Raw genomic sequence first — 17831 nt, 5'->3', positions numbered from 1 at the left:
TCTGCGGTGGTGGATCTCTTCTATCCATATCATCTCGCTTTCTCTTTCCGTGAGTGTCCGACCTTTCCATGAGATATCTATCAAGCCGACCTTCCCTAGCCAGCTTTTCTATCACATTTTTGAGGTCGTAACAATCGTTGGTGGAGTGACCATATATTTTATGGTACTCGCAGTAATCGCTGCGGCTTCCCCCTTTTTTGTTTTTAATAGGTCTAGGGGGTGGCAGCCTTTCAGTGTGGCAAATCTCTCTGTATACATCCACTATAGAAGTTTTGAGAGGAGTATAAGAGTGATATTTCCTGGGCCTCTCGAGACCGAGTTCTTCCTTCTTCTTGGCTTCCCTTTCTCTCTCCTTAGATGAGGGAGGGGGTCTAGGTCGCCAACTCAGGTCTCTTAATTTTGCATTCTCTTCCATGTTGATGTACTTTTCAGCCCTTTCTTGTACATCACTTAGCGAAACGGGGTGCCTTTTAGATATGGATTGTGAGAAGGGACCTTCTCTGAGCCCATTGACTAGCCCCATTATGACTGCCTCTGTGGGCAGGTCTTGGATCTCCAAACATGCCTTATTGAACCTTTCCATATAGGCTCGTAAAGATTCTCCGACCTCCTGTTTTATTCCCAGGAGGCTCGGTGCATGTTTTACCTTGTCTTTTTGAATCGAGAACCTCATCAAAAACTTCCTCGAGAGGTCCTCAAAGCTGGTGATTGATCTCGGGGGAAGGCTGTCGAACCACTTCATCGCTGCTTTCGATAAAGTGGTCGGGAAAGCTTTGCATCTCGTAGCGTCGGAGGCATCAGCTAGATACATCCGACTTTTGAAGTTGCTTCGATGATGCTTCGGGTCTGTGGTCCCATCGTAGAGGTCCATATCCGGGCTTTTGAAGTTTCTCGGAACTTTTGCCCTCATTATGTCCTCGCTGAAGGGATCCTCTCCACCCGAGAGTTGGTCTTCTTGTTCGTCGCGGGAGTTGTGACCCTTGAGGGAGGATTCCAGCTGTAAGAGTTTTCTTTCTAACTCTTTTCGCCGCTCCATCTCCTCTTTGAGGTACCTCTCAGTTTCTTTCTGTTTCTCCCGCTCTTGCTCCAATTGCTCAAGGCGGCTATGGACTAATCCCATTAATTCAGCTACGTGGGATGGTCCGCCTTTTTCTGATTCGCGCCCATCTGAGAAATTTACCTTTGGATTCTTCACTCCGGAGGTACCCTCTCTATGTTGGTTGTTATCTTCCTGGTGTTGGGCCAGGTCTTCATTGTCATTACCCGTGTCTAGATTCTCTTGTTCAGAATCTGTTTCCGCACGGCCTTCTTCGTGGGATCTGTCCGCCATCAATGGATGATCTCTCGGGTCCCCGGCAACGGCGCCAATGTTACGGTGGGTAACCGGAGATAAATGGAATGGATGGCGTTGAGTGGCCCAAGTGTATAAAGGGGGAGAACTCCGAATGAATCTGCAACTCGGGAGGCTCCGTCCGACTTGCGCGCGTGAGTGAATGGGGGATGGTACCTGCAAAGACACTCCGATGCCTAAGTTAGCAAGAGTGTGAGCAGCAAGGTAGCGAAAATCGAGATTTTACATAGAATCGAAAAATTAATTAAAAATCGTAAAGCGTAAAATCGTAAAACGGAACGTAAGATTCTACCAATTATATAAATTTATCAATATCAATTATAAGAGTAATATAATATGATAAAATTAAATAATTAAAAAAAATGAGAATTTAAATTTGACAAAATTATCATAAATAATAACATAATGATAAAATAAAGATAAAGTAGCATAAATATATAATAAAATGTAACATTTGTAAAGTTCAAAGATAAAAATATAAACTAACCACAAGTCTGAAATTCAAAATAATAATATGTAACATCACAAATATAAAATAGATAACATAACATCATACTAAAAAATATAAAGACTAAAGCAATTTATTAACGTCATGATCATCATGTTCTCCAACATTTTGATTTTCATTAGGAGAAAAGTTGAGAAGCTCATTGAAAGCATCATCATCAAAAAGAGGAATCTCCAAATCAATCAAAGGACCCCCATCTTTACCTCTATCTTCTTGAGGGGCTAAGTTTACATCATTTTGTGTGTCAAATTCTTCCATATTTTCCATTATATTTTCATCTTCCACAATCCATTCTTCATCTGAATCCAAGTCTTCAAGGCTATAATCAGCAGTATTTCTTGATGGCTTCTTCCTTGCCAATCTTGAATTAGTCATCACAAAAACAACATCATTCATTGTGCTTGTCTTCAAACGATTTCTTCTTTTCGTGTGAACCTAATAATATCAAAATTTACAAGAATTTATTTAATATATTAACATATGATAATTAAAAAAAATGGAATTGAATAATTAACTAATTCTATAATTTAGAAAATAAATTCCTAAGTTAATATCAAATTAAAAGTTTACCATCTCAAAAGCACTCCAATTGCGCTCACATCCTGATGAACTACAAGTCAAACTTAAGACACGGATAGCAAACTTTTGAAGTTCTGGATGTTCATCTCCATAAGAATCCCACCATTGTGAGGGTGTTTTAGTTTTGAGAGCATTCTTGGCAACATCTCTACCAAAAAATTTAGCCTTACTCTTGAAATCTTCAAGTTGACTATCAATAATTGTAATGAGTGCAGGATCTCTCACAAGTATATCCAAACAATCATAAAGTCCTTTTTTAACATCATACTCAACCTTAAAATTAGGACTATAATGAATTTGTGGATTCAAATAATATCCTGCAGCATGCAAAGGCCTAAAGAGTTGCTTGTCCCATCTTGCATCAATAATATCCCACAAAGGTTTATAACTAAAGAAAAACATAAAAATAGTGAATTAGACAATTAGTTAATTAGTAAATAATTAAATGATAAAACTGAGAGAAAAATATTTACTTATTACTAGTTTTATTACCTTAGTTCAACACTTTGAAAAGCATCTTTAATCTTTTCTTTAGCACGATCAATTTCAGAATACATATATCCCATAGCTGCCTTACCCTCTGAATCCACTATACGAAGCACATGAAGAAGAGGATAAGCACCTCTCAAGCAATGGATAATGTTTCCCCAAAATGTTTTATCCAAAACAATATTTTCAATGTTTTTCCCATCTCTTGTCTTTGAGCACTTGCTTTCCTTCCATTCATCCGAGATGAACATTCTAATTATTGGATTCTTCTTCTCATTAAGACTACCCAAAGTAAGGTAGGACGTAGCAAATCGCGTCATACCTGGTCTCACCAAATCTCTTCCTTTGGTATGCTGTTGTAAAAGGGAAATTAGAGAAGTCCTAGAATATATGTAAGTAGTTAGCTTTCTTCCTTTGGCAATGGTGTCTTTGTGAAGATCTAGCTTCTTCTCAAAATCTTCAAGCATCAAATCAATGCAATGAGCAGCACAAGGAGTCCAATAAAGATTCTTTCTCTTTTCCATTAACATTTGTCCTGCCTTTTTGTAGTTAGCTGCATTATCAGTTACAACTTGAACCACATTCTCTTCTCCCACTTCCTCTACAACTTCATCAATCATCTTGAATATCTTTTCAGCTGTTTTGCATATATCAGAAGCATTAATGGATTTCAAGAAAACAGTTCCCTTAGGACTATTCACAAGAAAGTTGAGAATAGTTCTCCTTCTTTTATCCGTCCAACCATCTGTCATAATAGTGCATCCAGTTTTCTTCCATTCAGCTTTATGTTCTTCTAATGTTAGTTTGGTTGACTCTACCTTCTTCTTCAATAATTTTCCTCTTAACTCATCATAAGAAGGTGGCTTGAATCCTAATCCATGGCGGGCAACCTTCTCAAACATGTTATGGTATTCTTCAGACCTTGCAACATTAAAGGGAATAGCATTATTGTAGATGAACGAAGCAATTTCATCACACGCCTCTTCCCTTAAGCCCTTCTTAAAAATTGAGTTGATTGTTGTTTGAGTGCTCACACCCCTTTTCTTAAAGAGACTTGCTGGTGTCTGTATTTCTTTTCCCTTTCTCTTCTCACCAACTAAGGCATCCCCTTCTTCTTCTACTCCTTCGTCTTTACTTTGTATCTTTTCTTCAAATTCTCTTGTCTTCTTAACTAAATTTTTTTGCAAACCAACAACAATATCAAACATATCCTTTTTAACCTCATCAGAAACACCCATGCAAGGTTCAACATCTTTTTTTGTTCCTGCCAAATGATGTTTCAACCTATATACTCCTCCTGTCACCACCTTATCACAATACTTGCATTTTATTTTTTTGGCATCTCCATCAACCGAAATTCCATGCTTCCAAGCTTTGTCACTCCTATTTCCTGCAGTATTTTTAGCAATCTTTTTGGATGCACAACCACGATCAGTTTCAACTCCAGTATTATTTTTATCATTATCCGCATTTGAAGCCATATTAAACCTAAACAAATAGAAGTACATAATTTATAATCTATGAAATCTAAAATGAGAATCACAGTAGCAATAAATTCACATTATTTTTAAAAGAAAATTCTGTAGTCCATATCAAATTCACTACACTAAAATAAATAAACTTATAAAAAAATATATAATTAACTATGTAACCATTTAGGTTGTAGGTAGCAATTAAAAAACTTAACTAGTAAAGTTTCAAGAACCAAAAAATTAAATGAAAAACAAAGTTCCTAAATCCCAATCCAATTATGTTTCGTTGATATTTTTTACTTTTCTTATATTTGAGCACAGTACTATATATGTATTATATTGGTACTCCTTAAAATAAATAAACTTATAAATAAATATATAATTAACTATGTAAGCATTTAGGTTGTAGGTAGCAATTAAAAAACTTAACTAGCAAAATTTTAAGAACCAAAAAATTAAATGAAAAATAAAGTTCTTAAATCCCAATCCAATTATGTTTCATTGACATTTTCTATTTTTCTTATATTTGAGCACAGTATATGTATTATATTAGTACTCCTTAAATAAATAAACTTATAAACAAATATATAATTAATTATGTAAGCATTTAGGTTATAGTAATAATTAAAAAACTTAACTAGCAAAGTTTTAAGAACCAAAAAATTAAATGAAAAACAAAGTTCCTAAATTCCAATTCAATTATGTTTGGTTGACATTTTCTACTTTTCTTATATTTGAGTACAGTACTATATATATATATTATATTGGTACTCCTTATTTATATTGGAATCTTTGAGAGGTAACACAAATCAGGAGCATAACAAAATGAAAAGAAAAAAGCTGAAACTGGTGCATGCAAAGCAAAATTTTCTTGAACTGTCTTAATATTAATAATCCAAATCATAAATGGACCTCGTTGATCACTATTGGTTGTTAATGATGGTAAAAAAAATTAAAACTAATTATATTTTTAATTGTAAATTTGTAATGATGATAAATTACTAAATATGTTATTAATTTATTATGTACTTACCGGATGAGATTGTACAAGGTATCGCAGGTCTGCAGCGCACAAGCACATAACAGAGATGAATCATGCAGAGGCCACCACACTCATGGAATCAGTCATAAAGTTGTGTTGACAAGAACTGAGAAGACAACAAGCTAACAATAGTAGAAGAAAAGTGTAAAATCGTTGAATAAAAACCTCAAAAAAATGCAGAATACCATGGGTCAATGAGAGATTGAGAATAGTGGAAGAGTGGGAGAGAGTCGGAATTCAAAAAGAAGGGGAGAGATAAGTAACCGCTTAGGAAGTGTAACAGAAATTGAAGAGTTTTTAGTGGGATTCGAGTTGGGCCAGGGTCGTCTCAAACCCGCAAATCCTCTTCTTCTGGTGGAGACGGCACGATTGCACGATTTCACGATCTTCCACGGCGATTCCATGAATTCCAGCTCCACCAGGCACGGAAGTAGAAACGGAAACGGGAATGACCTGCGAACCCGTAACATCGTCCGTTTATACGAGTAAAGACGCGATTTTTGCTACCTTGGTGAGCAGGTCTAGAGAGTATTGGGCTTAGAGATACCTGAGGAGTGTCAGGGTACTTATAGTGGTGAGCCAATAACCACCGTTGGAGTAGTGCCGTATCTTTAGGATATTAACCGTCCCATTATCTTAGGGAGGTTAAGATATGGCTTTATGAAGTGGTTAGAGAGATTTTAGGGGCGGTTACTCATTTGAATGAGTGTTTATCTGCCAGCTAATCTCATATCCGACTTCTTCATACTAAGTCGTGGTTGACACCGATTTCTTATGTGAAGGTCGGCATTTAGTAAGGTTTAATCTATTGGATTAGGCCTTTTAGTTGGACCTGGGCCCTTATCATTGGGGCAGGGTATGAACAGTAACTAAATCAAATATTCTATACTCTCTGGATTGTTTCATAGTTATTTATTTTCGTAATCAGCTACCAATTAAATTATAAACCTAACCAATGCAACCAATTTTAAATTAATCAAATAAAAATTTTAAAATTTTAAAATTTTTTTTTACCAAAGATATAAGACTCGAACCCGCAACCTCTTAATTGAGTATGGGGAAACTATGCCATTTGAGCTATTAAAATAGGAGATCGAACCCGCAACCTCTTAATTGAGTATGGGGAGTTTATGCCATTTGAACTATTACTCATTAGCAAAATTTAAAAAGATATAAAATTTTAAATTTTTACCCATTTAAATAAATAAATTTTTATCTCTAAAATCAAATTCATTTAAATTTTAAGTTAAACAAATTGAGCCGACATAAACCTTATAAAAATCATTCTAGTCATTTCATCAGGAAATTGCACCTAAATATAAAACTTCATCATTCTTCTTATTCATTCTATAATGGGTAAATAACATAATTATTTTTTAAAATTTAAAAAGTCTATCAAATATAGTTTTTATTAAAGAGGAATTCTCTACGTACAAGTGTTTTTTCATACAAGTCATACAAGTCATTTATTTTTTCTTCTTTTTCTTTCTCCATACCTCCTCTTTTTCTTCTCCTTCTTCTTCTTTTTCCGTGCCTCCTCTTCTTCTTCTTCTACATTTTTGAAGTGTTTCATCTTTATCGTCGTGTTTCTCCTCGTTCTTCTTTTGATTTTGCAACATTATGTATTTTTTTCTTTGTTTGATTTTTTCCTCCAAAAAAGAATTATGAGAATATGAAATAAAAAAATAAAGAAGAAGAAGCAGCAGAAGATGAGGAGGAGAAAGAGAAAGAGTTCTGAATTATGCATAAGGTGTACTTCAACGAATTTTGGGTATATTTTTTAAATCCTTTGGGTGTATTTCTATAACCATTTGGGTGAATTCCTGTAACTATTTGGGTGTATTTCTGTAATCGGTTATGTGTATTTCTGTAATCATTTTGGTGTATTTCTGAAGTTCCATTATCTTCAAAATAATTTCAAAGCTTGATTTCAGAAACCATGAAAATCGAAAAAAAAAAACGAAGCAAGAATACCAATGATAAACACAAATAAAACAACGAATGAAAATGCAAAAAGAGAACACACGAAGGAGATTGAACAAATTTGGCAAGAAACTCGTTTTCATGGAGGAAGAAGAAGAAGAGTAGGAGAAGAAAAAGGAGAAGAAGAAGAAAGAGGAGGAGGAGAAGGAGGAACGCGAAACAGTCATAGAAATCATATATGGGTCAGCGTACTTTTTGTTAAGATTCTCCCAACTTGTACAACTTGTAAACTAAGGTTGCGTTTGGTTGATGTCTTAAAATAATAAAGACATAGACACAAATACACATGAGTACATAGACATAAAAAGACACTCAATTTTTCATCTTGTTTGGTAACTTAGACACAACAGAATATACAACTCAAAATTTTACTAAAATATCAATTTTATCCCCATCATTTTTCTCTATCACTACTTTTGTCCAATCCTTTCTTTTAGAGTTATCATCAACATCAATACCACTGTAATCTTCAACCAAATACAAAAGCAACCATATGTCAATCTAAATTAAATTTAATAAAATCAACCAAAATTTTAATTTGTTGCATATCTGTAAAATAAGATACACAGATTTAATTTTTTTTAATAAAGGGATAATAGAAGAGGAAAAGATCAGAGACGTTCTCTGTGGAAAGGATGAACGACGTTGCTAGAGAGAGGATGTGGAGGGAAGCGCCGTCGAAGCTTGAAGCCGCCGGCGAATCTGGATGACGATGGATTTGGACTTCCGTAGCCGAACCCTTCGAGAGAGAAGGAGGAGCAGAAGCAACGGTTCTTAATGAAGGAATAATAGCAATCGACGGCAAAAAAAAATGAGGCACCCACATTGACGGCGAGTCCAAAACGGTGAGGGAGGGGCAATGCGGTGAAACCTGTGACAAGGAGGGAAGGAGACACGGCGAGATGTAGAAGCGCAGAGGCAAGAGGCAGAAAAGAGACAACACAATGGTGAGAGGAGAGATTGAATCGGCGGAGTTCTAAGTGAGGGATGTGGCTAGCAATGGCGGCAAGGAGATTGAAGAAGGCCGGAGGCGAGACAGTGGTCTGACTTCTAAGAGAGAGAGGAGAAGAAGAAGAAAAAAAAAGAAGAAGAAAGAAAGAAGGAACAAGATCTGAAAAGAAGAAGAAGGGGGTTGAGACACTGATAGAGGAAAAGAGAAGGGCCAAATGGTTTGGATAAATCTGGAATTTTCAAAAAAAACTAAGGATAAATTTGTCCAAAATTTTAATTTAATTTGTGTCTCAAGATGAAAATCCGTGTCTCATGATTTGGGAGAGACACAAAATACACGTATTTTATGTACTCTTGTGTGTAACCGTGTCTCTCTTTTTTTTTTGTGTCTTACAAAACAAACAACACACATGTACTCCCGTGTTCATGTCTTTGATGGACAAGAACACTAAACAAACACTACCTAAATGACTTGTATGTATAACACTCCTCTTTATTAAATAGAATAATGTCCGTGTTAATTGGGGATGGAAAGAAAAATATTCCCACAATAAAAAACGGACACGAGGACAGAGAAAAATGTCAGGGTATACTTATATAGGGCAAAGAGTTCACGGTTAGCTCTTATTTCTACTCATATTTTGTCGGCAAAGTTTTCTGTGTAGAACTATAAATTGAAAAAAGATATCTACATGTATAGATTATTGCTAAAGAAATATTAAATGGACAAGGAACAGGAGATGAAGTTTAATTAGGTGTTTTTTGGACTTTTTTGTAAATTGTCATTTTTAAGAATTAATCTTAGCATACAAGCAATTAGCATTTACAAGTCTTACAAGTGTGGAACTTACTAAAACCCTAAACGCGCTCCAATTCATACGTACAAGTCACGCGCTATATAACAGACTTTAGTTTCAATCAAAATCAATTAACGCGCGAATATATCTCTTCCAATCTTCAAAAGATTTCTTTACCTTCTTCGAATCTCTTGCCAAGTTTCTTCGTTCTCCTTCTCGCGTTCTCCCCTGGTCTTTTGGATCATTCTTTCTTCTACGTTTATCACTTCTTTGGTCTTCGTCATTCGCCTAAGTTTTGCGAACTGTAACGCTAGCTTCGTTTTATTTTGATTTTCTGGTTTCTGAAATCAAATTTTGAAGTCCTTTTGAAGATAATGGATGATTCAACCTCAGATTGTTAGCACAATCACGGCGAAGTGGATTCAATCTCAGATTGTCAGCTCAATCACAGCGAAGTGGATTTTGAATTTGAATCGAACGAAGTTCCTGATGTTTGATTTAGTTTAAGTTAATTTTGATTGTCTAGCTGAATAATTTGTGAAGCTAGACTATGAAATTAATGCGTGAACATAATCTGTGAATTGAATCTAATGTATTAGTTTTGATTAATTATCTGCAATTTATAGCAGACGCTCGGGTGTAGATCAGAACTTTTTGGGTGTATTTTTATGGAGGTTTGGGTGTATTTTAGAGAAGTTTGGGTATATTTACAGTTTATGATTTTTTTTGTTATTTTTAATTGACTTGTTGTCGTTCAGGTGTATATCAGGAGTCCTTGGGTGTATGTTACTTTGATTGTTATTTTTTTTATGAGGTGCAGAAATTCTATAGTATTTTCTTGTTTTTAACATGTTGTATTTTGTAGTCTCTCTCTGTTGTTGATGAGCAACTTGTTCCCAAGGTAGGAATGACTTTTAAAAATCTTGAAGATGTTGCAAAATTTTACAAGGACTATACTAAGGCTACAGGTTTATTATATCCAGTTAAACCTCTTTCATGCTGTATCAGTGGTGTATCCAAATTCTAGCCAATATCAAGCCATCAAGGACGTGTTATGAATTATCAGTTCAAGGAACCAGCAGCAGTGGATAGTTTTTTGGGTGTATAGTTACAGAATATAGGTGTAAACCTTAGTTTTCTTGAGTGTATTTCTGAATTTTCTTGTGTTTGACATTTTACATATATATATTTCAAAATCTGCTGTTTATGTTATAAATTATTATTTGTTTTTTTTTTTTATTTTGGTATAGGATTTAGGGTTTAAGGGTTTAGGGATAAAGCATCAGGGGATAGAGTCTGGTGTATATTTAACTTTCCTTGGGTGTAAAATGAGATTTTATGGGTGTAAAAATCAATGATTTGGGTGTATAATAGGTTGGGTGATTTAGGGTTTATGATTTAGGGCTTAGGTTTTTAGGGTTTAAGGTTTAGTGTTTAGGGTTTAGTGTTTAGGATTTAGGTTTTTAGGGTTTAGGGTTTAGGGTTTAGGTTTAGGGTTTAGGTTTTAGGTTTTAGGTTTTTAATGTTTAGTGTTTAGGGTTTAGGGTTTAGGGTTTATGTTTTAGGGTTTAGGGTTTAGGATTTAGGGTTTAGTGTTTAGGGTTTAGGGTTTAGGGTTTAGGTTTTAGGTTTTTAAGGTTTAGTGTTTAGGGTTTATGGTTTAGGGTTTTTAAGGATAAATCATCAGGGGGAATAGATGTTTGGGTGTATAATCAACATTCTTTGGGTGTAAAATGTCAGGTTATGGGTGTATATTTGGTTTGATATTTTCCTTCATATTATAGTACCTGTAAATCAGACATTTTCAATACACCAGAGAGAGTTTAATTATGGAAAAAATTTTTTACTTATAATTGGATCAAATATATTTACAGCATGTGTTCAATTTCTTACAAGAGTATATAAAAGTTACATTAATCAGTGTCAATATCATTAGAATCTATCTGACAAAATGGACTCAATAACAATGAGGATGGTTTGGACAGTCTTATTGCATGACTTTCGCTAATGGCTTCAGCTTTGTCTTGATTCATTTCATGGAATAGAAGACATATATTTGTTCTTATATTTTTTCCAGCTTGTTTTTTGCCTTCTATTTTTACTGCAATGAAAAATACACCCATAGATATCAGTCAGATACACTCATAGATCAACCAGATACACACAAACCGATTTCATAAGTATTTGATGAGATCAGTTCAAAATGATGTTTAATTGACTCAAATATCGATAAATATACAAGCTCAAGCAATATTACAATGTCAAGCAATATACAGCCAAGGACAAGCAGTATTAGAACATTTGCAACAATTGACTATATTAAATTATATGAGTTCAGAAATATACACCCAACAAATTATGCCATATACACCCAACAATCAACCATATACACCCAACACATTACACCATATACACCCAACAAATTACGCAATATACACACAAAAATCAGTTGGGAGAAGAATTAGAACAAGAAGAACTGTAAAAGCTAGAACAAGATAAACGATAAAAACTTAGATCAGGCACATACACCCAAACCAATTTCATAAGTATTTAATTAGATCGGTTCAAAATTATGTTCAATTCACTGAAACATGGATAATTATACAAGCGCAAGCAGTATTACAATGTCAAGCAATATACACCCAAGGACAAGCAATATTAGGACTGTTGCAACAGTTGATTATATTACATGATATGGGTTCAGGAATATACACCCAACAAATTACGCCATATACACCCAACAATTAACCATATACACCCAACACATTACGCCATATACACCCATACAAATTACTCCATATACACCCAACAAATTAAGCAATATACAGCGAAAAATCAGTTACGAGAAGAACTAGAACAAGAAGAACAGTAAAACCTAGAACCACTTTGAAGAACAGTAAAACTTAGAGGAACTTACAAGAAGAGCAAAATCTAGAATAAGAAGAACAGTAAAAACAGTGATATGAGATTTAGAACAAGAAAATCATTAAAACCTAGAAGAATATAGAAGAACAGTAAAACCTAGTTCTTCGATTTCGAAATCAGAAATAGAAATGTGAAAATGTACAAGATGAGTAAAATAATTACGTACTTTGAATAATATTTCTTCGTTTTTTTCTGGAGATTGTTGATGGAGAGTTCTATCTTTGCGACGAGTTCAACCTTGAATAATGTCTCTTCAGTTTGGAATGTTGCTCGAAACTTTGTGGTTTGTGTTTTGTTTGAAGGAGAAGAGGAAGAATTAGCCATGACGAGCGCTTATTCCAAAGCGTAACCGTTTGAGTGATGCGCGTGGGTTGATGCTCCATTCAAAGGGAGTGAGTGCGCGTGGATAAGTTATTGGGCTAAGTTAACTTGTAAGGTTTGTAAGCCTTTTTTACTTGTATGTGTAGCAGGCCCATTTTTAATCGATTGTTCTATTCTATTGTATAGATAGAGATTGTTATCTTTTCGTTCGTTTTCATCTTCTACATCATTACTACTAGTACTACTAGATTTTCTCTCTGTAGCTAACTGCATCATCTACTACTACTAATAATAATAAAAATATTAAAATCCAAAAAATAACTGACAAAATATTTAACAATAGTAAATTTCGCAATAATTACCAAATTCTTGAAATTATAATAATTATATTAAATAGTATTACAAAACAAAAAAAACAACAACGTAAATACTTATATTATTAATATCTTTTTTCATACATAAATTTTTATTTTTAATTGATATTAATAAAAATTTTAAATTTTACCAAAACATAAAGCCATTGCATATAAAATAACACAAAATTTTAAACCTTAGTAATGAATAAATAAAATTTTCTCCTAAAAATTAATTCCAATAATTAAGTACTTATTTCAAATGTACAATAAATTAAGAATTTATTTTAAAGTTATAATAATTTAAAATAAAACAATAAATAAAATAGACCTACAAAAACTAACCTTTTTTAAAAATTATTTTACAGAAAATAAGCCTAAAAAACATATTAAAGCCATGTACTATAAAATGGTCCATGTAAATATCTAATCAATAATCACAGATATTCAAATTACTCAATCATCTTCCTTTAATCTTATAAATTGCACGTGCTTGACATTGTGAATTACTGCTACTAATAATAATAATTGTCCCTTCAAAGAACATTTGTATTCAGTGCTTCTCCAGCAAAAATTTATATATGTAGATGTTTATACACTATCTATATCAAAGAATTCGCCTATTATTTTATAGGAGGCTTTGTTGAAATTTAAATTTTTTATTTTGAAATTTTAAACTTTGATTTTAATTTGATTTAAAGAAAGGTTTGAAGAGATTTGTATGAAAAAAAAATTTATCTTTTTAGTAAAATAAATTTTATATTTTTTATAAATTTAATTATTGGTTTCTATAATTTTATTTACTAAATTTATAATTAGATATTTTTATTTTTTAATTAAATTTTTATATTATTTTAATTTGTAGTTAAGTTCTTTTTATATCAAATATATTAAAATTAATATAATATTTTTTAAAAAATATATAATTAAATATTTAATTAAATTTTTAATTATAGATATTTTTAATTTATAAAAAATATTTTATTAATTCTAATATTTTTTTATGGGTGCAAATTATAAATTTGAAGATAAATTTTTGGAAGGTTGATTTATGAGTTTGTTAGAATTTGATTTTTAGATTTATTATGTTCTCATAAGTGCTAAGACATTTAGTTGGAATTTAAATTTTTTATTTTGAAATTTTAAAATTTAATTTTGATTTAATTTAAAAAGAGATTTAAGTACTGTGATTCTTAATTATATATAAAAACTGAGTTCAGTTTTTACTTTTTAGTGAATATTATTGAGTTATACATTGTTATACTATTGACAAAATGATATCAATTAAAAAAGTCTATATGTAGGGGATCTTTTTAAAAAATGAGAAATCAGTTTAAATTTTGAAAAACACGAATAACTAACTAACCATGGTTAATTTTAAGGTAAAAATTTACCTGCAGTCGACCTCACATGCAATTGTTTTTGGATGGATGACACGTATTATCATTTAGTTTAAAAAAAAATTGATTTATTTTATACAAATAATTTAATTAAAAAACCAATTGATATAGCTATGACATTAGATTTTCACCGTATTTTATTTTAAAAACAAATTGACAAATTTAAATTGACTAAACTTATTTATTTACGTAAAGTTTGTTTATAGACTCAACAAACTTTTTTTTTTTTACCAAAAATAAGAGACTCGAACCCGTAATGTAACACCCTCACTACCAGAAGTCACGCTCCCGGCTGCGCCACTCAGATAGCAAGAAGTATTACGACTACTTTACATACTAAATATTAAAATAGGAGCCTGTGACTCGACACTGTACCTCTGATTCCCTTGAAAACCGGAAATAAATACTTTATCTTAAGAAAAAAATAAATACAAGCAGACATAGATTCATATACAAAACTCCTTACATAATAATTCAATATATTATACATATAAAACATACAATTCCTATCCCTCTTACAAACTTGTAATAATAAAGACGAGGGAAGAAAATAATCTAAATAATACAACAGCATATAAACCAAACGCAATATAACTCTCTTCTTAATGCTTCTTCATCCGGTTCCTGAAAAGGGTAAAGCTGTAGGGGGGTGAGAACCTAACCACATGGTCTCACCACGGAGTTTCAAAGTTGTCATAAGAAGATATTTATTAAGAAACTGTTTTCAACCTCAGTGATTATCATTGCCTTATGAATCTTTTAAAACTAATAGGAAATCGTTCAAAACCCTTTTCAAAGAAACAATGTTTAATCTTTCAGAAATCCGAAATCTTTCCTTTCTTATAAAAAAAAACCTCAATCAGAAATTAACCACGCAATCAAACAACACAATCATTAATTCAGCATCCCAGTTCATTCTCAAATGTAGCACGCCAGAACAAACACAGGCAAGACAGACAAGGAAAGCACAAGTAGGTAGCAGGTACAGCAAATAGTTCAAGTAGCAGTTAATGACAGTTTAGCAATTAGGCAAACCAAAACAAGTTCAAACCCAAACAAAGCATACAAATGCATATGATGCATGCCTGTCCTATGGCTGATGAGGCTCATCTGTCGGTTATCCAGCCAACCCGACAAGTCTGAATTGTCCTTAGACTGTCCCCCGACGTGCATCCCCAAGAGTCTATGCATAGTTTTTTCTCAAATAATCAATATTGCTCAATGGGGGTAACATTCCCGGGAATTTATATAGTGCCCGGTCACACTTACGTCGTAGGGTCAACAGAGTATCGAGTTTTCAACCTGGTACACATGGTGGCAAGCCATGGTACTTTATCCAGGAAATCTCGTATCTCAGATAACTCAAATTCATAAGCCATGTGAACAATTCAAAGTTCATATCTCAACATTCTCAACATCATAATCATTCATCAATATTCAAAAACCATATTTCAAAGAAAATCCTCATCTTTTATAAAATTTCGGCAGCATTTCCTCTAAAACTTGGACTCTGCCACCCTTTTCGGGTCCCATCCAGACATTCCTCAAACTCTTTCTCAACGATTTCCAAATCTCAATCACTTTTAAAAAATTCAACCAATTCCAATATCAAATTATTTTCAAATCAGACCAATTTCAATAATAAAACTCTTTTTAAAATCAAACCAGCTCAAGTATTAAATCATTTATAAAATCAGACCGACTCAAAATCAAACCGCTTTAACTCCAACCCAAGGAAAACCACTTCTCATAATAATCAAGTAATTAACTTTTTAAACCCATTTTCTTATCAACAACCGTACATTACTCAAGCAATCAAGCACCCAATAATCCAATCCAACAAACCATCACATCCACAAGACAAATATAATCACAGAAGTATATTTTTTTACATCAATATCTATTTATCACAACTCTGTAATGTAAAATATATTTTAAGGAAAACCCCTACCTCGTTCGTGATTCAACTACGCGGAAAACTGCATTTCTATTCTTATTCCACAGCAACAGCATCAATATCGACCGTCCCCGCAGCAGCCACAGCCTCTAAACACAGCCTTAACTCAATCCTAAAACATTAATGTCACGTAAACTCAATGATCTATAACAGAACAGCAACTAAAAGAGAACAATTTACTGGGCTTACGAATAATCGAGCAAACGGAGCAACAGCAGCTCCGGTGACAACGCAGCACCTTGATGCCATATACAACATCCATAGAACTCAGCAATCAAGGCCCGTAACTCAATCCTATGACACCAAGACCTCAGATTCTCAAATAACTTAAAACAGGAATACTAATTTAAAGGTTTTGGAACGCATCGCTTACCCAAACAAGTATGAACGGCTGAACTGAAATAACGGTAACTCCGATGGTGGTTCCGGTGATCACCGCCACGTTCCCAGTTACCCGAACGGTGGTGGAGGAGCTCAACGGCGACGGCGCCCGTAGATCAGCGTTGGCAGTAGGGTTTCCAGAAACAGAGGCGGCGTGGGGCTTCGGCAGCGGCGGACCTGGCGGTGATGGGATTCTCGGCGGCGACAAGAGCTTCTGATGGCGATGGTGTCTGGTTCACGAACGGCAGCGACGACAGAGCACGAACGGCGACGGCGACGGCTCTCTCTCCCTCGGTTCTGAGCTTCCTCGCGATGGTGACGTATGGCGCGGTGGAGGCTCGAGCTAGACGGTGGCGGCGCAGGCAGCAGGACGCGATGGCGGTGGCGCAGCTGTAGCGGCGGTCTCCCTTTCCTCCGGCGCCACTGTTCCTTCCTCTTCTCCCTTTCTCTTCCTCAAGCCCTCTCTTCCCTCTTCCGCTCTCTCTCTCTCCCACAGATCTTATAATATATATAAATAATCAAAGACAACTACTAAACCTTGTAAAATTCATCACAACCCTTCCACAATAGAAGCTTTCATCGTCGTCATCGCAAGCACCAACAGCAACCCCCAATTTAGTGCGACCCCCAATTTAGTGCGTGTGATGGAGTACTCCTGCTACTACTACTACTAATAATAATAATAATAATAATAATAATAATTAAGTTAATGATGCAAAAAGGCTATTAATGAAGCCTGTTTCAAAAGCTATGCTTAATGTCTATATAGCTAAGAGATATGAAGGTTTAGAATTAGGATAATTTAGGTAATTTTAATAAAATTAGGGGTATAGAGTATTAATTAAAAATCTAATTTAATCATTTAAGTTTATTAATAAAATATTATTTAATTATCAATTAACAGTTTACTTCTAATCAAATATTTTAATTTAAAATTAGAGATAATATAATTAATTTTCTTTGTTTGTAAAAATCGAAAGTATTAAATTCCAAAATTTTCATTATTTAAACCAAATCAAATAAAATTCTTATTATTTTACAATTACTAAACTTTATAATTTAAATATAGAAAATACTTCAATAATTATAAAATTGATTAAAAATCTTAGTTTATTTCAAACTCAATTAATCAAAACTTTAGTTATCTTTAATAAAGAGATTTCTAAAATTAAAGCTATAAATAAATAATTAAACTTGAAATTAATTTATAATAAAATTTTCAAAATTCTGGGACTTACATTCCACCCACCTTATAAAAATTTTCGTCCTCGAAAATTAGTATAAAATAAAAGAGATTTCATATTACTTCACTCTTAAACACA

The 17831-nt window shown here is 33.5% G+C and overlaps 1 protein-coding gene and 1 long non-coding RNA gene across 2 annotated transcripts; both read right to left on the bottom strand.

Annotated features, from left to right (window-relative positions):
• Positions 1-1922: 1922 nt before the first annotated feature.
• Positions 1923-9456, bottom strand: LOC130975719 (uncharacterized). The gene is made up of 8 exons (XM_057900464.1): positions 9350-9456; positions 8044-8474; positions 7797-7891; positions 5776-5894; positions 4062-4415; positions 2931-3851; positions 2430-2826; positions 1923-2294 (listed from the first exon to the last, which is right to left on the bottom strand). The coding sequence occupies exons 1-8, from the start codon at positions 9454-9456 to the stop codon at positions 1923-1925; spliced, it is 2796 nt and encodes a 931-aa protein (XP_057756447.1).
• A 5164-nt stretch (positions 9457-14620) lies between these two features.
• LOC130973787 (uncharacterized) lies at positions 14621-17054 on the bottom strand. The gene is made up of 4 exons (XR_009084296.1): positions 16502-17054; positions 16318-16422; positions 16123-16240; positions 14621-14810 (listed from the first exon to the last, which is right to left on the bottom strand). It is a non-coding gene; the product is annotated as an uncharacterized LOC130973787 (long non-coding RNA).
• Positions 17055-17831: the final 777 nt, after the last annotated feature.

Source organism: Arachis stenosperma, chromosome 4 (assembly GCF_014773155.1).
Source record: "Arachis stenosperma cultivar V10309 chromosome 4, arast.V10309.gnm1.PFL2, whole genome shotgun sequence".
NCBI lineage: Eukaryota > Viridiplantae > Streptophyta > Magnoliopsida > Fabales > Fabaceae > Arachis > Arachis stenosperma.
This window is presented reverse-complemented; position numbering and strand designations above follow the sequence as displayed.